Source organism: Peromyscus eremicus, chromosome 11, assembly GCF_949786415.1.
Source record: "Peromyscus eremicus chromosome 11, PerEre_H2_v1, whole genome shotgun sequence".
NCBI lineage: Eukaryota > Metazoa > Chordata > Mammalia > Rodentia > Cricetidae > Peromyscus > Peromyscus eremicus.
Genome location: NC_081427.1, coordinates 53414527 through 53440602, shown reverse-complemented (window position 1 = coordinate 53440602; position 26076 = coordinate 53414527). Strand labels below are relative to the sequence as shown.

Genomic DNA, 26076 nt, shown 5'->3' with positions numbered 1-26076 from the left:
CTCTTCTGGACTAAAACACACCACATGGCACAATAAAGCAACTGTCATAGACCTGTTCTACTCCGCTATATGTCAAATACTAGGCTTCGAGTACTGTGAATAAAATACTACATAACGTTATAAATTAGGCTCCCCACCTGTGACCTACACCAAGTGATAAGATTTTAAACTTTCTGATTAACTTCAAACCCTAACCTTTCAACCAATCATAGCTGACTTCATAGACCAAACAGAGTCAAGACACCACTTCTATACTTCTGACAACAGAAGATGCCACATACTGTAGATGCCGGCATTTTTTCTAACACATCTTAAAAAAAAAATGTTGATTTCATATTTGTATTTTTGTGTGCGCCTGCTTCTCTGTAAGTATGCCCCTTGTGTACAAAGTACCCACTGAACCAGAAGAGGGGGTGGATCTCTCTGACCCGGAATTACAAGCAGCTGTGTGTCTCCAAGAGCGAGGATTCGTGGAAGCTCAACCTTCGAGAACAGAGAGCACTCCTAACTACCATGCCATCTCTCCAGAGTCTACCACACCGTAAGAGAACGCTGGAAGCAGAAGTGAGGCTCTGGACAATATACTTCACAGGTTTAAGGCACCTGGAAAGCCATATAATAAATGAATATGACTACACTCAGCAATATGAAATCAGATGGGAAAGCTTGCGTCTAGCAGTACTGAATACAGCCTGAATCAGACGAATCTTGTTGACAATGTGAAGAAAACAAACTCAAATTTTTAGTTCTATTCTCCAACAATTCAAGAATGTCACCTATTATTTCCCAAACATCCATAACTTGATCTATACCATGTTTAATGAGAATTTCCTAGATACGATGATTAAAACCTATCTATGTTTAAAAAAGTCCTCCCATAACATCTTAAATCTCACAAAAGACAAATCACCAAGAGGATTTACATTTTAAAAACCACCACATCTATTTTATGCCCCTCCCCTGAAAGGTGTTGTATAAACTAGAAAACTCTATCTTTACATTATACATTTGGTACCAAGCATTTCTCTTGGGGGAAGGAAGACATGAGGGTTTGCGTTGCTCAGGTTACCTCGACTATGTTATGCATATGAGGAAGCAGGCGATCCATCCGGACTTCAAGCAGCATCACAAGCGCCCGGCACACATTCTTCCTCACCTCTGCTTCCTCATCACCAGCCAGTGCAAAGAGGTTCTGTTGGAGAAGAAACACATTTTCACTCCAACTTTAAAATGTCCAATGTTTTAAAAAGGTTTATACTTAATAGAAATGCTAAGGTAACAGAGTACAAAAAGACTGAATTAAAGCCTGACATATAGCACTTGACAGCTGAAGGCCAGAACTGTTAAAAAACCAAACCAAACAAACATCTCCCCAACCCCAGAACTACCTCACAAACAAGTGATGATAAAACAAACAAAAAATAAACTGTGAAGTGGCAGCTACCAAAGACCATGACTGTGATATAAAGATTAAAAACAAAAACAAAAATCTATTTTTTTTTTCCTTTTTGATTTTCTGAGACTGAATCTCTCTGTATATTGCTGGCTGTCCTGGAACTCTCAAGAGATCCACCTGCATCTGCCTCCAAATGCTGGGATTAAAGGTATGCACCATAACACCAGGCTAAAAAGCCATTTAAAAAATTATTTCTTTTATTATGTGAATGTGGGGAGGGGGATGCCCACAGACGTCAAGAGGGTGTCATCCCTTGGAGCTGGAGTTATGGGTGGTTGTGAATCACCTGATGTGGGTGCTGGGAATTGAATTCAGGTCCTCTAGATGAGTGGTACATGTTGTTAACCACTGAGCCATCTCTCCAGGCCTAAAATGCCATTCTTAATGAAAGACTTCACTAAGTTATAGCTTTTGTGTGCAGTGTATATTCATGTGAGTGGTGGAGATAAGTACATGTGTGTACAGAAGTACGTATGTAGAGGCCAAAGATATCCCACAGCCAATCTCTACATTATTATTTTTCAAAAATTAGGTAAGACCACTTACTGAACCGGAAGCCTCACCAATTCATCTAGACAATGGCTGGACATCAAGCGTAAAGAATCTCCCTGTCTCTAACACACCCAGTGCTGGGGTCACAGACATGCAATGCCAGCCTGGCTTTTTATGTGAGTGCTGGGGTCACAGACATGCAGTGCCAGCCTGGCTTTTCTGTGAGTGCTGGGGATCTGAACTCCAGTCCTCAGGCCTGCACAGTACGCGCTTCATAGACTGAGCCACCTTCTCAGCTGCTCAGGTGTCCTTAGTAGTTTTTAAATGATTTATCTTTATTTATGTGCACTGGTCTTTTGCCTGCATGTGTCTGTTGGGTCCCCTGGAACTGGAGTTACAGACAGTTGTGAACTGCCATGTGGGTGCTGGGAATTGAACCTAGGTCCTCTGGCAGAGAATCCAGTGCTCTCATTCACTGAGCAATTTCTCCAGCCCTTCAGTTGTACTTTAAAGTAATGGAAAAAAATGTAAAGTTTGAAGAATGGATTTCTGGGTGTGCAATCCTAGCACCAAAACTAAGGCAGAGACTCAAGGGCAGCCATGGCTACACAGTGAGTTCCAGGCCAGTCTAGGCTACCAAGTGAGACCCTGCCTCAAAGAAGCACCAACAAACCAATCAAACAAATAATGGAACTGTATCATTGGGGCACAGGTGTTCACCTTCACATGGAGCAGCAGGGGGAGCCGGTTAAAAAACTTAACCCTAAATTGCTGTTGCTCAAAAGTCAACCACCAACTAGTAGAAAGTGAACAGTAATCAAGGCAGCCAATCTTATGTTTTTTCTCACAAATTCTTCTAGAAGGTTAAATTTGTGTTTGTGTGTTTGAATGTATCCAATCGTCACAACCCTAAGGTACTCATTTTCACAGATTATAAGTGAACATTAGTTAGAAAACTTGTCAGCCAGAGAAGGGAGCTGGAACTGGCTTGCACAGAATCTTAGGTGCACATTGGTACTTTCTGACTATATCAACAAGTTTTCACCATAAGCGTAAGCCAACTTGAAGATGAGAAAGGAAGCTAGTACCATCTGGTTGGCCTGCAACCCCATCATTTGAGATAGAGGTAGGATGATGAGAGAGAGAGAGACAGACAGACAGACACACAGTGTTAAAAAATAAAAACAAACAGGAAAGAAAAACTTGTTACTTATAGAAACTGCATGTAGGACTGAGAAAAAAAGCAAGGAAGCTGTTCTGCCTACATATTCAGTCACATCTCTAGGCTGTCCCCTCCTTCATGCCAGAACTTCAAAGAGGCTATTAAGAAAAATAAAATGACACCCACCCCCCCACCCCCCACTTCTTGCAATTTCTGTTTTTATAGTTGTTGTTATCAGGCAAGAGGTTCTGAAAGGGAATTGTACTGTTTATGGATCATGACCAGATATTACGATCTTATTCTCTCTGCATTTATCCCACTAAGATGGTACTTGGTATTTAAGAGTTAGTATTAATAGTCCTCTTGCCACCTCTACATTTACAAGGGAAGTCAATGTAAAAACAGAATGTCAGCCTAAATGGTCTGGCCACTGAAGACCCCAACTGTGCAGTGTTGACAAAGGTCAACCATTACACAGCGGCTCTTCTATTCTGTACCGTCTGGACTGCTAGCTTCATCCAGTCTTACTGTTTTCTGTTTACTTGTTTCAAATATTACTCACAAGCTGGGAAAACAATTTGCACACACAATTTGAATGGTACATTGAGGAAGGATTCTTTGTAGTCAAGCTGGTAAACAGAACTACAGACATCCCCCATGAGCAGCATTGCAGCACCCCTCCAATGTTCTATCACACAAAGAGTGCTTTTATTTTCAGCTAGGAAAAACTCATCACATTGTGTCCAATTTTCACACCAGCAGCAATAATAACTACTTTCATATTGTAAATTACTAGCTATATAATGAACCCACAGCACCAGGGCAGTCCTTACGTGGGCAGTGATGAATCTTACCTCAATGAAGGAATCAATGTGCAGCATAAGTGCCTGAGTCCGACTGATGATGAACTGATTGACACAGGCAACAGCATGCGACCTAGAAAGCAAGTGTACAGTTAACACGGGCTCCCGCAGTCTGAGCTATGATGTGCATCTCTAGAGAGATTACGGTATCAACAGAGAATGTCAACGACACGGTAAGTACAAACCAAAGCTGAAGAGCCACAGCAGCACTCACGGAGATGGCACAACAGTCCCGGCACACAGCCACACACTTTGACCGAACTGTTCTGCTTGACAGTATATAAACCACACTTATCCAAATACTACCTTTTTTTACAGTGCAGTTTCTCTTCCACAGAACACAATACTTTTAAATTGAAGAAAAAGTAAAAGTGCTTGCTTTAGAAGCATCTGAGTATTTAGCAAGCCCAGAGCAAACTCAAGCAAAGTAAAATATATTTCAATTCCAAGTTCCATTTTGGAATGCCTGTATAGTTTAGGCCAAGTAACATTTAGTCTTTCTTTAATCCACACTTTGAGGAGCTAGAACTCTGCAATTAAGTTTCCATTATTTCAGTCACCACCTTCACAAGCTGGCAGCTGGCCTTGCTGGGATCACTCTGCTCCTATCAGTAGCTGCTACACTACTGAAGTAAAAACCTGTGTTCCTACGAGCTTCCAATGTCTAACTCTTTCCTTGTTGACAGTGATTACCCAACTGTCTTTTATAAGCTACATTTTAAATGACTGCATTTTGCTAAAAGTTGAAACTTTTGTCCAAAGAACAGACTAGAATCCAGTATGACATTATGGTCATTAAACAAGGGCCCAAAAACCAACTACAGACACATGGACTTCACACTGGACAGGTGACATTCTTAAACCAAAGTGGGAACTCTATTTTTTTTTTTTTTTTTTTTGAGACAGTGTGTCACTATATAGCCACAGTTGGCCTCAAACTCAAGAGATCTACTTGCCTTTGGAAATCAAAGGTGTGTGCCACCATGCTGGGAAAGGGAACAGATTAGTTCAATGAATGTGCTAGTGTGGTGGTTTGAATGAGAAGAGTGTCCACAGGCTCACATATTTGAATGTTTAGTCACCAGGGAGTGGAACTGTTTGAAAGATTACAATATGATCCTATTGAGTAAGGTAACCCAGACCCAGAAAGAAAAATGTGACATGTTCTCTCTCATCAGAGGCTCCTAGCTCCCAATCTTCAGATGTGAGCACATATCCTGAAGTCACTGCAGAAACCAGGGAAGCAGAAAGGGACTGCTGCTGGGAACAATAGAGGGAGAGGGAGATAACTAGAGAAAAGGAAAGAAGTAACATATACAGGCCAGTGCTAGAACCCGTGGGTGGCTCCCAGAGGAAAAGTCAGTCCCTGTTGCTGGAAACAGTATGCATCTCAGACACAGGGTCCAGAGGGCCCTGAGCTGGAACTGATACATATACCACCTTCTGAAGGACTAGCTTTCATGGTACCAGAAGGCACCAGGCAAGCGTTCAAAGGACGGAAGCCACCAACAGTTCTATCCAGCTATGACGCCTATCAACAACTAGCACGGCACAATAACCTTACTAAGGGTGCAGTAGTGGTACACACCTTGGCAGTAACCAACAGCTCTTTAATTGGACTTAAGACCCGTTCAACAAGATGGGAATCATGCCTGGTACTTACCAGAAACCCAGTCAAGTGCATCTAGGGCTAGTGAATTCATGGATCTTGAAAACAAACCTATATCCACCACTTTACTAAGGCAGCATAATCCCTACTACATTCTGAATATTTGTCCTTATACAATGCAGACAAATGCAGTCTTCACTCTCGTCAAGGAAAACTTCTCTTTTCAACAGACACAGACCATACAGAAAACCACAACCAATTAAAATGCAGAGTTGTGGAGCCCAGTCCCAAAGGATACATCAATAAAACAACTCCTGCAACCTAAAGCTCAAGGAACTTTGTAGAAGAGGAGGTGGGGCAGAAAGGTTGTAAAAGCCAGAGAATTGGGGAGTTTGCTGATGATGTCTCCTGGGAATATCAGAAGCTACACCTATAATGTCTCACCAACAAGACCGTAACAGTAGTTAAAAAAAAAAAAAAAAAAAGAGGCCATGAAATTTCAAAGTCAGCAAGGAGGGATACATGGGAGGATTTGGAGGGAGAAAAAGGAAGGGGGAAATGATGTGATCATACTAATCATACTATAACTTCAAAAAATAAAAGTAATTAGAGATGTGTGATAAAGACAAACACAGCTCCAGTCACACGATGCCTACGGCAGGCAGAGGAAAGCATCTAAAGGTGCTCCTACCCACAGGACAAGCGCCTTGCAAACCTCAAACCCAGTCACGGGCCCTGCTAAGACATGTCCTCTATGCCAGGACAGATCGGCAGTAGGCAGGAGTTTCCAACAGCTCAGAGGGCTGAGGCCCAGTGGCATCCTGAGAGGGATCCTACATCCTACTGTTTAAGAACAACTGAAGTGTGTGTGTGGGGGGGGGGACGACGACGACGACGACGACGACGACGACGACGACGACACGGACCTAAATTCAGCCTGCTATCGCCCCAGAATGAGGGACAATCCCGGGAGACAAATTTTAGAGCTGACAGTCAAACTCCGACAAGTAAAGGTAGCGGAGCACAGCGCAGGCGGTGGCGGGGCTCAGTGTAGGCAGAGACGTACACAAAGAAAGGCAATCTAACCCTTGGTGCCCCTGAGCTAAGAGCATTAGCTTGAGGTCAAACCACCTGGTGCCAGCAGGTGGCATCACTTTTGGAGCCAACTGTCTGTCATGGACTCAGAAGGCCAAAGCTCCAGAGGACTACCTAACATCCACAGCTCTACCCCACCAGCACGGTGAATAATACTTAGCAGGACGTATAAGTAGGAGAAAGAGTTCAGCACTAGGGTTGTTTCCCACACTCTCAGGAAGACGGGAGAACCACTCAGTGCAGTCTACAAAGCAAAGAGTGGCCAGCACAGGACCCTGGCATGCAACGAAGCGAATCTACCAAAGTGAAGACACTCACACAAGCTTCAGACCAGAATAAACTGTAAGAAAGCCAAGAGCCTCTGTACAACTGACTTTCTCACAAGCTGCACATCCCAGGCATGCCAATTTCCAAAGACTCAGTAAGACGCCACACCAGTGTTACTATTGCCCTTCCTTTTCTTCTTTGTATTTAGTAGTTTTACTTTTTCATATTTTTTACTACCTTTAACGCATTTGTTTAAGCATTTCCATCAACAACAGGCAATCCTTTTAATGCCTCTGGTTCTTTTCTAGTAAAATTTTGAATGTTTTAAAGATTTTAAAAATTTTCTGTATTATACAAATGGATGTTCTGCGTGCATATGTATCTGTACCATGTGTGTGCAGGCCTGCAATGGTTGGAAAAGGGCATCAGAACCTCTGAGACTGGAGTTGTGTGCCACCCCAGAAGTGTGAGGAGCCAAACCTGGGTCCTCTGCAACAGCAAAGAGTGCTCTTAACTTCTGGTCTCGGGAACTTGACCCAGGTCCTCTATGATAGTACAATCTTTTAACTGTGGAACCACCTCTCTACTCCCAATTCTTTTCCAATCATGTGCTTGTTTCTGTGTGGATGGGTCTGTGAGGTGACTGCAAGTACCCTCGGAGCCATCCCATGTAAAGAGGTCTGGGTCCTGGAAACCTGACTCAGGTCCTCTGTAATGTAGTACAATCTTTTAACTGCTGAGCCATCTCTCCAACACCAGTGAATTTATCTTCGTAAATTTTGTGTGCAAGAGAAGACTTCTCTGTATATCCCTGGCTGTCCTGGAACTCCCTATATAGACCAGCTGGCCTCAAACTCAGAGATCCCCCTGCCTCTGCCTCTTTGGACGCTGGAATTGAAGGCATGTGCTGCCACACTCGGCTTCTTGTTGTATTTTTGAAAGAGCTTTTGTTTTCCTTTATTCCCCTTCTTCCTTTCATCTTTCTTGTCCACATATTTTCTCATTATTGGAGAATCCTTTTCCTTTTTAACTGCCTGTTCTTTTCTCTTCCCCTTCACAATCTTCATGCTCTTCTCTCTCCCTTTTGTCTACCTACTTACCTTCCCCAGTCCCCGCCTCCTCCATCTGATCCGCTGACCATTTCCACACTTATTCTAGTTTTTTATTTTCAAGAAACACATACTACATTAATGGGTTTCCTATTTCCATGCCTTTCATACCAGCATTCGGGAGGCAGAGACAGGTGGATCTCTGTGAGTTTGAGGCCAGCCTGGTCTTCACAGCAAGTTCTAGGACAGCCAGGACTGCACAGTGAAACCCTGTCTGGAAAAAATAAACAAGAAAACCACTACAACAAAACCCAGCTTATTTGCTTCTCACTAAATGGAACTGGAAATTGATTGAGTCCACCAAAGTAAGCTACTTCCTAACAAGATCCCTAAATAAAACGGGGAGAAGTATCTAAACCAAGAGTGGTACACATTGCAACACAGAAACACAAGAAACATGGAAGGGCAAGGCAACAAGACTCCCTCAAAGATCTTAACTCCACTCATGAATTTAGACTGAGTGGGTGGAAGCCAGATGACCTCAAAATTTAATAGCAAACAAATGATCAATGTCCTCGATAAGGGTCTAAACACAAGGGTGAATTAAGGAAGAAAACAAACCAGCATCTAGAGGAAAGCCAGCAGCAGAGGAGAAAGTAAGCAAATCTCAGCCATATAGGTAAAAAAGCAAAATCAAAGAGAAATTCAGTAAGTCAACTGAGATTTTGAAAATGAAAGTTTCATATAAACTAAATTAAAAAGAAAAGTAGGAAGTATCACCAAAAGAATCAACAAAGCAGAAGAAAGAATTATCAGGTATGTAGGACAAGGGTCAAGGAGTGGCCAGGAGCACTAGCTGCTCTCCCTGAGAGACCCGGAGTTCTTCCCAGCTGTGTATGTATGACTCCAGTTCCAGGAGCTAACACTTTCTGGTCTCTGCAGGCACTGCATGCATACGGTACACAGACATGCATGCAGGCAAAACACTCAGGCACATAAAATAAAAATAAATCTTATTTAAAACAAGAAAAGGAAAAGACAAGGTCAAGGAAACACTACACTCAAACAGCAAAGTTTTTTTTTTTTTTTAAAAAGAAAAACAAAAACAAACTAAGCACGACTACAATGTTCAAAAATCCCAAAATACGACCAAGAAACCAAACCCAAAAATTTCCAGGAGAGAACCCGGTCAATAACATCATAGCAGAAAAAAAACCCTTAAACCTAGGAACAGACATCCCAACAGAAAAGCCACTTACAATGCTCGCATTAACACTGATAACTTGTTCACACACCACACGCACGCTGGTCCAAGTGTTGGTACAAAACAAGGAAGCAGCAGGGAAAGTTCTCAGGAAAGCCACCACCTTACTAACACTTCAGACTCATCCGGAACCACAAGACAACGGACAGTCACACAACCAACCCCAAACACGGCAGTGCTGGGGGCATCACAGCACCTGATCTCAATCACACGAGAATCACAGTAACACACCCACAGAACACAACACAGGGCCTGGAAATCAACTCGCCTGTCTGTGGCTACCCAAGGTCTCAAAACACACACTGTAACCTGGGTATCTGCACACTAACAACCAACTAGACAGACCCACACCTTACATTTTGTTAAATAAAATTAAAAAAAAAAAAAAAAGGATCAAAGTCCTTAATGTAAAACCTGAAAACTGAAACTGCTAGAGGAACACAGCAGCACAGAGAGGAGGAGAAAATCTCTGACAACTACACAAAGGTCAGTGTGCACAATCTATGAAGAGATGTTCCACATCTTTAGGCATTACTTTACTGAAATGTAAATTAAAAGTCCACTGAGATTTCATCTTACACCCACTGGAATGGCTATTAAAAAAATGATATAATAAATGCAGACAAGGATACTGAGAAAGAGGAACTTCTTTTGCTGATGATGGGAACAGCTACCATGGAAATCGGCACAGTTTCCTCAAAAAACTAAAAATAAAACTACCACATAGTCTAGCTGTACCATTCCTGAGTACACACACACAAAAGATTTTAAGTCAAATACTTTCATATCCATGTTCATTGATGTACTAATTACAACACCAAGGAACCAGCCTCAACGTGCATCCACAGATGGGCCGATAAAGAAAATGTGGTCCATTACAAAATGGAATATCATTCATTCACAGAGCTATAATGAATGAGCTGATGGTACATGCAGAGATGGAGAGAACTGCAGATGTGTTAAGGAGAAATAAGCCTTATTCAGAAAGACACTACACACTGTCTCATATGCAGAACCTAGATGTAATTATACACACGTTGTAACACATTGAAGTATAAGGAGCTGTGGAAGCAAAGGACAGATACAAAGGAGGTGCTATAGAATATTCCTTTACACTGTGTGAAGATGTGTCACTGTGACTGGTTTAATACAAAGCTGAATGACCAATAGTTAGACAGGAGTATAGTAGGGACTTCTGGACAGAGAGCTCTGGGAAGAAGACAGAGTCTCCAGCTGGATGGAGAGGGAGCAAGAAACAAATCACGTGGCAACACGTAGACGAATAGAAATGGGTTAATTTAAGTTACAGGAGGTAGCTAGAAACAAGGCTAAGCTATCCGCCAAGCTTTCATAATTAATAAGCTTCCATGTCGTTTTTTTGTGAGCTGGTGGCCCAAAGAAAAATCTCTACAGGGAGGGGCAATGGCAGCGAAGTGTGACAATACAAAATGCCCAGTGTGTATCCACAGAATCTTTTATCTTCCTACTAAATGTGTATGCTGGTGTACCTCTTCAGAAAAGCTCAGCGTCCAAAGAGCACTGTCCACTATATCACAGCAGTAAAACCAAAAGACACCAAAGGCCATGGACATGTATGACATGAACTGTGTAATTGTTATACAAGGTGATATTAATACAGTAGTCAAAACTGAGCTACAGTGCTACAATATGGGTAAATCTTAGCAATACAGAACTAAATAAAGTCATCAGGGACAACACTTAGCACACTATCACTTTTATAACACCAAGAAAAATGTGAACACAAATGACATATAAATATGATAAAATAATTTAGAAAGAAATGCAAGAGATAGATGATTCTGAGATTCAGATGCAAAACTATAGTCCATGCTTCATTGTATTTTTCAAGTTTAGAGGCAGGATGGGTGAAGCTGGTTTTGTTTTGTTGTTGTTGCTGCGTTTTTTTTTGGGGGGGACAGGGTTTCTCTGTGTAACCACCTTGGCTGTCCTGGAACTCACTCTGTAGAGCAGGCTTGGGGGAATACTCCTTTACACTGTGAGAATAGATGTCACTGTGACTGGTTTATAAAGAAGCTGACTGGCAACAGCTGGCCAGGATAAGGCTAGGTGGAAGAATAGACTAAGGACACTGGGAAGAAGAAGGGCAGAGTCAGAAGAGTAGCCAGTGAGACACATCGAGGAAATAGGTGATGCAAGAGAAGTTAACACCTTGTGGCAGAATGTAGATTAATAGAAATGGGTTAATTTAGGTTGTAATAGCTAGTTAGTAGTAAGTCTGAGCTATCAGCCAAGAATTTATAATTAATATTAAGTGTCCATGTCTGTTCTTTGGGAACTGGCAGGCAGCAAAGAGAAGTCTGCCTACACAGGCTGGCCTCAAACTCAGAGATCTGCCTGTCTCGGCCCTCCAAATGCCGGGATTAAAGGTGTACAGTGCCATTGCCCAACTGGTGGGGCACTTTTAAGAGTACAGAAAAGTGGTGGTGGCGCACAGAAATGGGGCACTTTTAAGAGTACAGAAAAGTGGTGGTGGCGCACAGAAATGGGGCACTTTTAAGAGTACAGAAAAGTGGTGGTGGCGCACATCTTTAATCTCAGCACTCGGGAGGCAGAGCCAGGCGGATCTCTGTGAGTTCGAGGCCAGCCTGGACTACCAAGTGAGTTCCAGGACAGGCTCCAAAGCTACAGAGAGAAACCCTGTCTAGAAAAACAAAACAAACCAACAAACCAACAACAAAAGAGTACAGAACTAGTTAAACTATGTAAGATGTCGTAAGTACGTTACATAAAGAAAACACAAATATTTATAAAGATGATTTCTGAAACAACTAAAATACATAATTGACAAGTTCATTTACCCAAAAAATACATAAGAAAGCAAACAGTTCGAACACAATTGGAAGTAGCTAATAATAAAGATTCACCAAAGGAACATTTCTCTGCTGCTGAATTCTACCTAAAATTTTAATCAAATGACCATGGACAAAACTAAGTGAAGAAATACTTCTATGGATTTTTCCTTCTTTTCTGGGACAGGTGAGTCAGTGGCGCCTGCTGCCAAGCCTGACAATCTGAGTTTGATCCTCGGGAACCACACGGTAGAAAGGGGACCAAATGCAGTCAAGTGTAAGCACAAGTCTATATACACATATATAAAAATTAATCAAAAATTAATACGAAATTGTAATTAAGATTGTTAATTAAACTGGCCAGGCGTGGTGGTGCACACCTTTAATCCCACTCAGGAGGCAGAGGCAGGTAGATCTCTTTGAGTTCTAGCCAGCCTGGTCTAAACAAGGAGCTCCAGGTCAGTCAAGGCTGTGCAGAGCAAATGTAAACAGATTTCTAGACGTGAGGTATATAAATAAGCACTCTGATCACCTGGCTACAGTGTTAACAGGAAAGAGTCCGTAGAGGATAAACCCTACCTAGTAAACACGCATGGAGGGTGACATCTTATTTCTAAAGGGGCACTTCATATGACACTACCCCACAAATAGCTACTGAAAAGTTTCCACCAAGCACAACACAAACCAATACAGTGCGAGATGAAAAAGTGCCTGAAGTGAAACTGAGCTGTACTTGTAAACAGAGAATTTAATCAATAAATTCATGCTGGTCACACAGTTGAAACAAGTCTGTGGGATGGAATACTGAGGCCCAACTAACAGCAACAGTCAGCACTGATATCTATTTACCCTTGAGTGATCAATTATTTCTAGGCAATGATTCCTACTTATATGCCAATACATCTGTTCATTCTATAGAAATACAAGAAGCATTAACAACAACAATCTGAAGGAACTGACAGCAGAAACAGCAATATCTTTCAAAGTAACAAGTTAGGGAAATCAACCAACCACCCACAAAGAAAGTTCAACAGCTCAGGGAAATACAGGAGATGTCACATACTTCCATTAACACACTGTAATTCTAATTTGCTGGGGAACTGATGGCAATCAGCTTTCTCAAGGCTAATTCATCTTGTATAGTATTTGACCTCTACATGGTGGCATCATCTTAGGAACTGTGATGGCAGAGGTGAAGAAAGGGCACCAGTCTAACCCAGGAGCTTCCAGGGAGGCCTACTATGCCATTTCAGGGTAGAGGAAAAGGTTCTGGTGCCTGTGCTTAAATGACTCTCTAATTAGATGTAAAACCTTTAAAATAATACTAGTTAACAACTCCATGAAAACAGGATTTCATTACAATTTAGTCGGTTTACCTATCACAGGATGAGAAGCAAAAGGAGAGGACAGAACTGAACTTGAAAACAGGAGCAGGCAAGAAGGAGGATATCTTGGTGAAAAGTTAAAGAACATCAGCTAACCCTTCACCTCAATGGCTGTGGGCACATCAACGTGGCACTGCAAGAACTGTAATTATCCAGCTACAGATGAAGGTATCTGGATGTGACAAGGCAGAAAACTTAAAGAACAGTTTCCCCAAACTACATTTGGTCTTGTATCAGCTTACACACAAACATGCTATATACACACCTTATTTTGGGACTACTGTGCTTGAAAAACTGTAAAAATTTGGGGATCATGATGTTGAGAGGGCGATCTAAAACATCACTGTCTAAAATCTCAGCAGAGTCTTCACATATCTTCTGAAGGGCACCGAAGGCTCCCTGTGGAAGACATTTGTAATATTAGAACTCATTGAAAACAGCCACAAATGGAAAGGTGAGGGAGCACCTTCTCTGTGATCCTAGCACTTGAGAGGCAGAGACAGGAAGACCACTGGTTTGAGACCAGGCTAGACAATACAACAAGACCCCACCTCAAAGAAAGACTGGAACAAAGCAAAACAAGCAAAGATGTGTGGACTACCAACTAATTTAGACCAATTGATGTTCTTAGCCCAAATGCTTTATAAAACTTTAAAACAAATTAATTCAGAGTATCAAAATATCACCATAATGATACATTTAAATCTTAGCATTAAGTAAGTAAAAACTGGAAAATATTTTTGGTTAGTTGGAATGTAATAAATAGCATCTAAAATATCTAATTCCACTGAAATATTATCAACTTTAAGTCTATATTAAAATTATCTTATTAAATGCTAAAATAAATTCTCATAGAAATATATTTAACCACTGTAATGTGCATTCATTTTGAATATATCTTACCAATAACTTTTAAAACAATCATATACAAGCCATATACTGGGACCCTGACAACATAATATAGTAACAGGACAGGAGATTCAACTTGACTATTTCCCTGAATCATTTTTCTTATCAAGAGGATAATGCAGAGTTCTTGCACATACTTTAACATACTAAGGAGGTCAATTAATTACTCCTGCTTTCATCACCAACAACTTGATTCCCAGCTGCAGTACGCTTGGTTTATGAAAGTGCTAACAAAAGGTACAGTCTCTGTGGTACTTTGAATGTAACTGGTCCCATAATCTCACAGGAAGTGGCACTATTAGGTGTGGCGTTGTTGGAGTGGGTATGGCCTTGTTAGAGGAAGTGTGTCACCGTGGGGGCAGGCTTTGAGCTTCCTATGCTCAGGATACCACTCAGTGTCTCAGTCGACTTCCTGTTGCCAGCATGACGTAGTACTCTCAGCTTCAGCACCACATCTGCCTGCATGCTGCCATGTCCCACCATGATGATAATGGACTGAACCTCTGAAACTGTAAGCGAGCCACCCCAATTAAATGTTTCCTTTATAAGAGTTGCCGTGGTCATGGTGTCTCTTAACAGCAATAACACTAAGAGTTTTTTAAGATAATTGCTCTAAAATTCTTCTTAGAATTTATAATGTCTCAAAAATTAAATTTTGAAATTCAAACTTAAAATTTTATCAAAATCAAAATAAAATCAATCTTAGATTTAACATGTATTAGCTACTATAGGTTTTAGCTATGTTAAATTAGCTATATTTGAATATTCAGGTTTTACAAACAAGTTGTATTTCTTTTTTTTTTTTTTTTTTTTTTTTGAGACAGGGTTTCTCTGTGTAGCTTTGCGCCTTTCCTGGAACTCACTTGGTAGCCCAGGCTGGCCTCGAACTCACAGAGATCCGCCTGGCTCTGCCTCCCGAGTGCTGGGATTAAAGGCGTGCGCCACCACCGCCCGGCACAAGTTGTATTTCTAAAAGCCAATGACTGAAGTGAAATGTACACTTGTTTCCTGTTGTGGCAATCAATAAATTTTTCAACTAACTGGCTACCAAAATAATAATAATAATAATAATAATAATAATAATATATTTTTTTGGAGGTGGGGTGGATTTCTCTGTGTAGCCCTGGATGGCCTTGGGAGATCCACCTGCTTCTACCTCCCAAGTGCTGGGATTAAAAGGCATGCACCACTACCATCACCAGGCAGAAGAATAAATTTTCAAAAAAGACAAAAACAACAAACCAACAAATTTCCATTAAGAGCAAACATTTAGGAATTATTGTGTGATGATGTAGAAAGCCTACATCTTTAGCACATCATCTTACAATTTTACAGTTTACACTCTGTCAGCGTGTTCCCAGGGTTGCAGCACACCCTGAGACGTACATTAAAAAAAAAAAAAATGTATTTATTTATTATGTATACAGTGTGCTTGCAGGCCAGAAGAGGGCACCACATCTCATTACAGATGGTTGTGAGCCACCATGTGGTTGCTGGGAATTGAACTCAGGACCTTTGGAAGATCAGCCAGTACTCTTAATCTCTGAGTTATCTCTCCAGCCTGAGACGTATATTTTTAAGAGTGACTTAAGAGACTACTCTCTCAAGTTCCCCTTTCTTCTCTCCAGGGTCGCTCCCATCTGAGACAGGCCAGGCTAGTCACAAAACCACCTGACGCCATCTTGTTCATTTACACCTCCAAGACGCGTGCTGTTGAGCTGAAGCATCTAAAATGGGTTTCTGCCCACGTGGCAGTACACAGCTTTCATCCTATCACTCAGAAGCAAAGGTGGATGGATCTCTATGAGTTCTAGGCCACCCAGAGCTATATTGTAAGACTCTGTCTCAAATATGTAAGTAAATTCTGCTTGCTAGTAAATCACATATTACAGTGCTCATCAACATTGAGAGACTGCAAGAAAGGAATTGCACCTGGGCACAGTGGCTCATGTCTGCAATCCCAGCCTGAGGGGGGGGGGGGTGTAGGAGGACCAGAAGAGTTCAAGGTCACAATGAGACTGTCTCAAAACACAAATCCAAACATATTCTTCACTACCCCAAACATAAGTTTTACAGATTTTACCAGTGGCAACATATAAATAATTAAAACAACAACAACACACATACACACAATGCAAAACCTAAGGAACTAAAACATAAAATCAAGAGATTAGAATTAACATACAATTAAAACACGTTCGTGCCATGCTGGAGGGAAGGCTCAGCTGTTAAAGGGTAGGCTCACAACCAAACTATAAAAATGTCTGTGCCTTTTATTGTATGTCATTTAAAGAAACTAAGAACAATTTACAGTCTGGTATTTTGGTAAACTTCGGTTTACCTTTAAATGTCAGACATCAACGAGGGGCAGGGGAGAGGCTTACCAGTAAGGTAAAATGTTTGTCACTCTGCAGAGGACCCAGCCTTGTTTCTCAGCACCCACACAGTAACTCAAAACCACTAGTAACCACTGTTTCGGGGGGAATCTGATGACTTCTGACCTTGAGAGCACCAGGCACACATGCAGTACACATTCATACATGTAGGCAAAACACTCCCACCCATAAAATTAAAAAATAAAATTTAAATTTAAAAAAATTGATTAAATGTGAAAACAGCTGCTAATCACATGCATGTAACATTTAAGAATAACTTTAGAGAGACAAAGCATTTCCTTACAGGAAACATAGTGAAGATTTTTGTCATATTATTTCCAGAAAACCAGTAAAAGGTAACAAATAGCTGGGTGGTGGTGGCGCACGCCTGTAATCCCAGCACTCAGGAGGCAGAGGCAGGCGGATCTCTGTGAGTTCCAGGTCAGCCTGGTCTACAGAGCGAGATCCAGGAAAGGCACAAAGCTACACAGAGAAACCCTGTCTCAATAAACAAAACAAAACAAAACAAACCCCTAAAAGGTAACAAATACAAAATACAAAGCTAACTTTAGGCTTCTGAGTTTTGACGCTGTCTATTTCAGAAGTGTTTCCTGAAGGCTCACACATGGTATGAAAAGACAGACTGAAGAAGCAAGCAGGGTTACCTCGCAGGTGTTGTAATCCTCAGAATCCAGCAGGCTGCAGAGTTTCGGTAAGAGATCAGGCCAATTCTGCAGCTCTCCCTTGGAGGCTATGGTTGTAATTAAAATACCTAGAAAGACAGCACACAATCATTAAAATGAAGTACCTTCCAAAAATCTTGACAAGATTCACAAATACTTTAGAGAAACAGGAAGAGGAAGAAGAAATAACAACTCGGTGCAGTGGGCACATGCCTGCAACTACAGCTCAGGAGAGTGAATGAAGCCAAGTCCCATCTCACAATCAATTTAAAAAAATGTAAGCCTAAAGTTGCAAGTTTACTTTTATAATCAGAAACCTTTAACTAAAATGTTTACTAAGTTCCTAATATGGTATAATACTGTATTGGGTGACAAGAAATCTAAAACTAGCAACGATCCTTGCCCTCGGGAGGCTCAGTCATTTGGCAACGTGGCAAGACTGGATGGGCACAGCAGCGCGTTGGCAGCTCCGGCATCCTAAGGGAAGCTGGAGATGCTGACTCCCATCTTCCAGTCCACAGAGGAGCTCTACCACAAAAAACTACCTAACCTGAAACGTCAAGAGTTGAGGTTATAAACTGCTTGTCTAGATAAAAATCCTATACACTAATAATGTAGTATGCCATTATACATACCTCAAGAATTCTCTGTCAAGGTGATGAGTGAAGATCTGGTCTTCAATTCTTAGAAATGCCTTTCAGATAAACTATTTTACTTACAAAACATGTTCCCAAAAGTACTTTAAATCTTTTCTCATGTGAACTAAGATTAACTAATTTAAGAAATAATAAAAAAATTTCCCCAGATTTCTTGGAAACCCATGTTTTACAATATGCTCATATTTATTTTCCTGAAGCAAAAAACTTGAGAAAACAAACAAACAAAAAAAGGAAATCCCAATTCTAGGTAATGTTTCATGTGACGGTTGACAATTAAGTGATTGTAATATTGTGTTCCGCCCAGTAACTTCTCTCTTCAAGTCCCTCCTACTCTTCTGCTACCTTTATTCTCTAACAAAACAGGAGGAGAATGGAGGAAGGTTTTTTCTTTTTATTAAAGTTGTTCTCTACAATTCATACACCCTAGTTACTGGCACCCTCACCCTCTTATTGCTCATTCTCCTCAACACCCTCTTTCTTCCTACAATTCCTTCTCCACATTCAGGTCTTTGTTTTGCAATCCATCCTTTGAAATTATGCACTGGAGCTTGGTGGATTCACCAGCGTGCACGACAACGAGGACAATGACTACGCCTCTCCCAGAGTTCTTCAGAAGCCAGCAGGTAGTAGGACCTCATGAATCCCTCCCTCCTCCACCCAAGACGAACTGTTAACAGGGCCAGTCTAGTGCAGTGCCAGGACAGGTGAATTCGATGTCCATCTATGCCCAGAAAATGGCATTTCAAAGACCTTCTCACTAGCTTCCAGTGCTTACATTCTTCCTACCCGCTTCTTCTGTGATGTTTCCTGAACTCTCAGAGAGGGTGGTAGAGCTGTCTTATTTGGGCTGAGCACTAATCATCTCTCATCCTCATCCTCAGCACCACGAGCAGCTGTCAATCTCTGCATTTTTTTAAGCTTTTGTTTTGTTGTCGTGTAGAGCCACTGGTCTTTTATTTTTAATTAATAACACAAAGCAGATAATTTAACTGGCCAAGCTGCCTATTTCAAGTTGATAGCTTTATGTAGTTAATGCTTCAGATTTTTAAACTATTGAAAATTATTAGCCAGGTGTGGCTCATGCCTTCAATCTCAGTACTCAGGGGGCAAAAACAAGGAGATCTAGTGAGTTAGTCCCATGCCAGCCAGAGGCAGAGTGAGACTACCTCAGAACACTCAGATCTCATAGCAATGTGAATTCTGGTAAGGGTCGCCCAACTAGCAAAACATTATATAAACATTCCAAAACCCCAAGAATATTTAATCTGTAAAAGTAAAGAAATACAATGAACTAAATTAAACGCACTCATTACCATTTCTGCCATAGTCTTTAACACATGCTAATCATTGCCTTAGCTATTCTACCCACACCCACCTTTGAACTCATAATTACTTATCATATTCTAGACATCACTTGGAAACATACTGCAGTTACACCTGAAGTTAGATTAAAAACTGTTGGTTGCACCAAAAAACTTCAATGGCCTCTCACAATCCGAATACCAAAGTACATAATAAAAACTAGACCTAAAACCCAAGAACCAGACATACTTTATGAAATGATATCAAGAAATACATATTAACAGACATCAACAGTATCTCTATTTTGAAATAAGAAAACAAAAGATAATAATTCTAAGCTTACAAGGCTCGGGACAGTGTGTGGCTATCGCATCAAAGGCCACATGGGTTCAATTCCTAGAACCTCAGGGGATCAATCCTAAAATAAACCCTGGTCCCAAACACTGTCAAAAGCTGTTGGCAAAGGAAATCCAGTCTTCACTTACTGAAAGGCAACTCTTCTGCCCCAGTACTTCCAACCTTCCAAGGTTAGTATACCAAATTCTATAGTCTGGACTACACACTAAAGGCAGGGTTATGATACGACAGCTTAGGGAACCAAAAATCTCACACTGAATTTCTGGATCTCACTCACCCTTTCCTTCCAGCTAACCTGCTTTTTCTTCTAAAATCCCATTTTACTACATGTATGTGGATTTCTTTCCGTGGTTTTACAAAGAAATCACTGGACGCTCCACTCTTTTTAACCACTGCCAGGAGCTGGTGATGCCTTAAGAATACACGGGCGCATGAGAATGACCTATGGGGCCTTAGTCTGTACCCCACATTACAAATGTACCACACTCCTTAAACTGGAAGTCAGAATAATGGTACTTTCTAACATGGAAATGCCTGATGAGAGTTAAGAGCCTCACAAACACAAACAGTACTTCTCAAACTTAAAAGACCAACTGTATAAAACTAAGGATCCCCTCCACGAACAAGAAACACTAAAGAAACACTAAATGAGTCTATTTCACAGACGTTCATTTAAACAACCTGCTCGATCAACAGCATTCCAGGTCCTGGTCAAAGACAGCTTCTTAACCCAGGGCAGGCGACAGTGGAGGTTTCTATGAAGTACATGCAGCTGCCATTTCTGTAGTGAGCCGCTGACATGTGCACGGACCAAACGGTCAGTGGTGTGCTCCCAAAGTGACTCATGCCAGCTATTAGAATTATTTTAATTTACTACTACATAAAAGGTTTTTCAATCCCTGAAACCAAGCTGAACACTGAAAAGACTTAAAAAGCAAAGAAACCAAACCCCGCTGTTGGAGCAGACACAAAGAAGGCCAGTACTAGAGTTCAATAGTCAAACTTTAGAATCCTATGCTTAAGACTGTTGCTACGAAACAAGACTTTCTGTCCCTGCAAAAGTGACATGAGAAATGACCCAAGGCATTGCAGACAACAGGGAACGTCAGTGTACAGAACCTCCCAGAAAAGGCAGCAGTCCCAACTTCAGCCCTGATACCCCCCACTCTAACCAACTGATTCACCAACACCACCGGCCTTGGCTTCCCGGGGCTGCAGAGCTTTGACTGCAATGGTGAACACGACAGATTCACCATTAAAACGGATAAACAAAAATTCCTGCAAAAAGAGCATCCCATACTAAAAGTAACCCAGTCACAAAGCAGATACAAACTTTCTGTAACAGAACTTACCAACAGTGGCTCTGATCAGAGGAGAGGAGTCACCAATATTATTTAGACATTCACTTTTGATAAAGTCCGTTACACCGTTTGGGAAGTTCTGGAAATGAGCTTTCACATTGTTCTTCAAGATCAGACCGCTCAGTGATCTTGTGGGCTCATCTGTAAGGAGCAACGACAGTACTGAGCTCTAAAGGAATCCTTATTGCAAAATGTACCAATAGCAATCACTTTAAAAGCATTTATATTCAAGGATTGATTCCAACATTCCAATTTCTTTTCGTTATAGTTTGTTTTAAAAATCACAAATTGTCAAAAACCAGCTCTATAATTTATGGTTCAGGGTTTCTCAACTTTGGCACGACTGACATTTTCAGAGTAATTCTCTGGAGTAGGGCACTGTCCAGTCCATTTTAAGATGCTTAGTGGCATTACGGCAATGTCACAGATGTCACAGATGTCACTATTCAGCCATGGCATCTGAAGTATGTTTCAGATAACGTTAAAAGTCTCCTTGAGCCGGGCGGTGGTGGCGCACGCCTTTAATCCCAGCACTCGGGAGGCAGAGCCAGGCGGATCTCTGTGAGTTCGAGGCCAGCCTGGACTACCAAGTGAGTCCCAGGAAAAGGCGCAAAGCTACACAGAGAAACCCTGTCTCGAAAAACCAAAAAGTCTCCTTGAAAGAAAACTTCTCCTGAGAATCACAAAAATTCTCCCATGTTGTGGGGGAGGGAGAGGGAGCAATTACCTAAGATATATAGGATCACTCTCACACAACACGACTGCTATGCTTTTTACCTGTCTATTTGGGGGGAAACAGTAAAGCAAAAATCTTCCAAACCATTTAAAATAAACTGACTTTCAAAACCGTTCAAGGTAGACAGGAGAGACAGCTCAGCCGTTGAGGCTCACACTTCTCTTCACTCACTGCTGGTGCTAACAGATGACACCAGACTACCTAACCTCTTCTAAAAACTTACAATGCACCCACACCAGCACAAGCATTACTGTATTCAATTCTTACACCCTTTCAAGGTAGGTAATAACCCAACACACAGTTAAAAAATTAGAACCTGAGTCAAAAAAGACTTAACACGGGAGAAGTGTGATAAAACATGCCTTTATTTCAAATCAATGGGTTTTTTGTTTGTTTGTTTTTGTTTTTTTTTTTTTGAGACAGGGTTTCTCTGTGTAGTTTTGGCGCCTATCCTGGATCTCGCTCTGTAGACCAGGCTGGCCTCGAACTCACAGAGATCTGCCTGACTCTGCCTCCCAAGTGCTGGGATTAAAGGCATGTGTGCACCACCACCACCCCGGCAGGTTTTGTTTCATCTAGTTATTATTCCAGACTTTTAAATTATCTGAGCCTGGCAGTGGTGGTACACGCCTTTAATCCCAGCACTTGGAAACAGAAGCAGGACCTCTAAGCTTCCAACCTGGTCTACAAAGCGGGTTCCAGGATAGCCAGGGCTGGAGAAAAAAAAAAAAAAAAAAAAAAAAAAACCCAAAAAACAAAAAATAAAAACCTGAAACTATCAGTCAGATGTGGTGGAACACACCTGTAATCCAGCACTCAGGAGGCACAGGTAGGTGGATAGGGTCAGCTTGGTCTAGACAGTAGAGCTGGGCTAAATACAGAGCCTGTCTCAAAACAAAGTCACTCAGGACAACTAAATGGAAAGGCAAGTGACCCCCAAAGCACCTAGCTCTCAGCACTCTGCACCTTTCTCCCCACCACCCTCCCCCATCCAGGCTGCAGGAGCCCATGGGCTGTGGCTGGATAGTGCTTAGGAGCACTCGCCACATAGGGCGGCTCACAAGCACTTGTAACTCCATCTCCAGGGGACCTATGGAGGGCACCCACACATACACAGCATACACTGACCCAGCCAGCCAGAAACACACACAAATAAGAAAAAAGGGTAAAGCCGATGCATTAAAATGCTACTGAGACACAACTGTTTGACTCCCGTCACTCACTGTTCCGGTTAGGGTGCACACCGAAATCCTGAAAACCTAGGAAAATCTTCAGGAATAAAGAAAGCACAGTTCCTCGGCACACACACTATTCATGTCACCACAGCCGCGTGAACTAAGAGCACTCCGGCAACACCGAAAAACACCTTTCAATTTCCAATCAGCATGCGCTTCAGTGAGTGACTTAAACATTAAATCCTAAGTTTAAAACTTCACTGAAGATCATCTTTGTCTAGAGTTAGATCCAGTTTCAAAAAGAAAAGGTAATATGAAATAAATGAACAGGTATCTAACTTTCTCAAGGAACATACCACAGCTGAATAATTTAGTTACAGTTATTTTAAGTAGTATCTATTTACTCATAGGAAATATATTGTTTTTACATTAACTACGACAAGATGGAGAGTTTTAATAAACCACAAGGCAAAACCATTTTGGACCCATACTTCCTGGGTCCAAATTCCATTTAAAAAGCTACCAATGAATTGCTTCCAACCCTTTAAAATAGGACTTTACACCATTAGGCCTTGATTTGCTCATCTGTAAAGAAATAGACCAGCTCATCTCCAAGGCCTCTTCTGAACCTAAACATCTTACTCAGGTTACAGATGCCTGTAACCCCAACACCATGGAGGCAGAGGCACCTCTTCTGAGTTCGAGGCCAGCCTGATCTACACAGTGAGTTCCAGGCCAGCCAGGGCTACAGAGTGAGACCCTGCCTCTACAACAAATAATTAAAAAAAAAAAAAAAAAAAAAAGCTCAAGCCGGGCGGTGGTGGCGCCCGCCTTTAATCCCAGCACTTGGGAGGCAGAGCCAGGTGGATCTTTGTGAGTTCGAGGCCAGCCTGGTCTACAGAACGAGATCCAGGAAAGGCGCAAAAAAGCTACACAGAGAAACCCTGTGGGGGGGGGGGGGGAGCCCAACAAACAAAAAAAATTGTATTTAATGATTCAACAACAAAGTTACTAAATAATGGAGCTGGAGAGATGGCAGTTAAGAGCACTTGCTGCTTCTTAAGAGGACCTGGGCTCATTTCCCAGCACCCACATGGGGGCTCACAAGCATCTGTAACCACAGTTTCTGGGGATTCTGATCTCCAGAAGCACCGCATGCACGTGGTATACCTATATACATGCAGGCAAAGCACTCTATACATAAAAATGAATCTTTTAAAGAGTACGCATTTTCACTGAAAGACAAAGTCATGTTCCTTCTCTAAAGTGGATGGCCATAATGCCAGCAGAGGCTAGCTGGCTTTCTTAGAAAACGCAGGTACAGCATTCTTCTGGGCTGAAGGGAGATAAATTTATCAGTGGCATAAGAAGAAATAAAAAAGTGTTCTTTACACAAATACAAAACTCCCACTATATCCTTTGAAGATAGTGTCTAAGAAATAGCCAAAATAAACTTTAGATTAAAAAAAAATGTGAATATCTTGTGGGTTTATAATTTAATAGGTCTGTGTGTGTGTGTGTGTGTGTGTGTGTGTGTGTGTGTGTTGGGGGGGGGGGTTTAGCTGTCTCTAAAATTTCATTTCTTCCCGTTATTTGAATTATGTATTTTCTTAAAAGTATCCTTGCATGCCAAGAAATTCTTAACGAATAAAAAAAATGTAATACTACAACAACTCATTTGTAATTAGGGTAAGAAAGGATAGAGGATAGAGCACAAACAGGTTAAATTCTTAAAATAAAATTATTACAGATCAGAATCTCATTTATAAATATTTCAGCTCTTTAAAAAAGTATGTTTTAGCCAGGCGTGATGAAGCACATCTTTAATCCCAGGACTTAGGAGGCAGAGGCAGATGAATCTGAGTTCGAGGCCAGCCTGGTCTACAGAGAGTTCCAGAACAGCCAGGGCTACACAGAGAAACGCCCGCACTGAGGGGGGTGGGAGGGGTGGGGTGGGGGTTGCTGCTCTACAAATGAACTACACCTCTACACCTGTAGCCAAGCGGTTACTGATCACAAACTGATTTTTCTATACTAAGAAAAAAAGTATATTCCCAAGTATTTACCAAAGCAGAATAGTAACCACTGATTTTAAAAATTAACTAAATCAATTTCTAGTTTAAAATCTAGATTTAGTTTTAACTTTTTTACTATGTCCCTTAATCACAAAAGCCACAAAAGTAACTAGGACATCTGAGAACAAATCAAAAGAATCACTAGAGTGTGAGTGAATTATCAAATCTTTACTTCCGTAACGGGCTAGAAACTGGAGCTGAGATCTTATAGCATCTGGGTGTCCAGCAGGCATTTCCAGCTGAAAGAGGCAAGACAGGCTAACTGCCTTAGTGTCAGAGTCCAACAGCTTACTTTACATCCCAAGCACTGTTTGACTGCGGCTTCTGAAACACCCACTGCCAAACAAGGGACAGCGCTCTCACTGAGAGGCCAGAAAACCGTCAATACTTACTTACCTAGGTGTCTGCAGTGTTCCAGGAAGGGACATTCAACACTCAATGTTATACACAACACGCCTCACTATAATATGAGCTCAGTGAGGGCAATGCTCAGTATTTGTTTTATTCGTATTTATTTCCCACGGCCTGTAAATTGTCTGACAAAGCAGCAGTGCTAACAAATAATTTGTGTAATAAAGTCCAGAAGGACATATGACATGTATTAGGAACAGTCAAAGACCATGTCATTTAAAAAGCAGACTAGTTAGTTTTAAAGTACCGTAGGAATAACTTAAAAGGAAAACTGTAATAGTTAATGACTCCATTTGTTAATAACTTTAAAAAAGTATATAATCATAAATTAGAATAAAGTTCAGAGACAGTAATTGGATGAAGTGTTTTCATTTTGGCTATATGGCTTTTCAGGTTTTTTTTCTATAATGAACATACACATATAGTCAGAAAATTACTAAACCCTACATTCAATCTGCATACTATTAAAAGTCAATCTTTGTTATATTCATATACAAACACTGAAGCAAAACGCCAAGACAGACTGTGCAATGCATTTCCCAATTGCAAATAATGAAGGG

At 41.3% G+C, this 26076-nt stretch overlaps 1 protein-coding gene across 3 annotated transcripts in view; it reads right to left on the bottom strand.

Moving 5' to 3' along the window:
• The window catches only part of Tnpo1 (transportin 1), an 86211-nt gene that overhangs the window by 27805 nt on the left and 32330 nt on the right, over positions 1-26076 (bottom strand). For all 3 annotated transcript variants that reach the window (XR_009382019.1, XM_059276247.1, XM_059276248.1), the window contains exons 4-8: positions 21111-21260; positions 17423-17529; positions 13739-13872; positions 3965-4046; positions 1070-1192 (exon numbers count right to left, since the gene is read on the bottom strand). Coding sequence is in view for 2 of the 3 variants with exons in the window: in XM_059276247.1 (XP_059132230.1) it covers positions 1070-1192; positions 3965-4046; positions 13739-13872; positions 17423-17529; positions 21111-21260 (596 nt within the window). In the remaining variant the exon portion in view is untranslated. The remainder of the gene's footprint in view (positions 1-1069; positions 1193-3964; positions 4047-13738; positions 13873-17422; positions 17530-21110; positions 21261-26076) is intronic.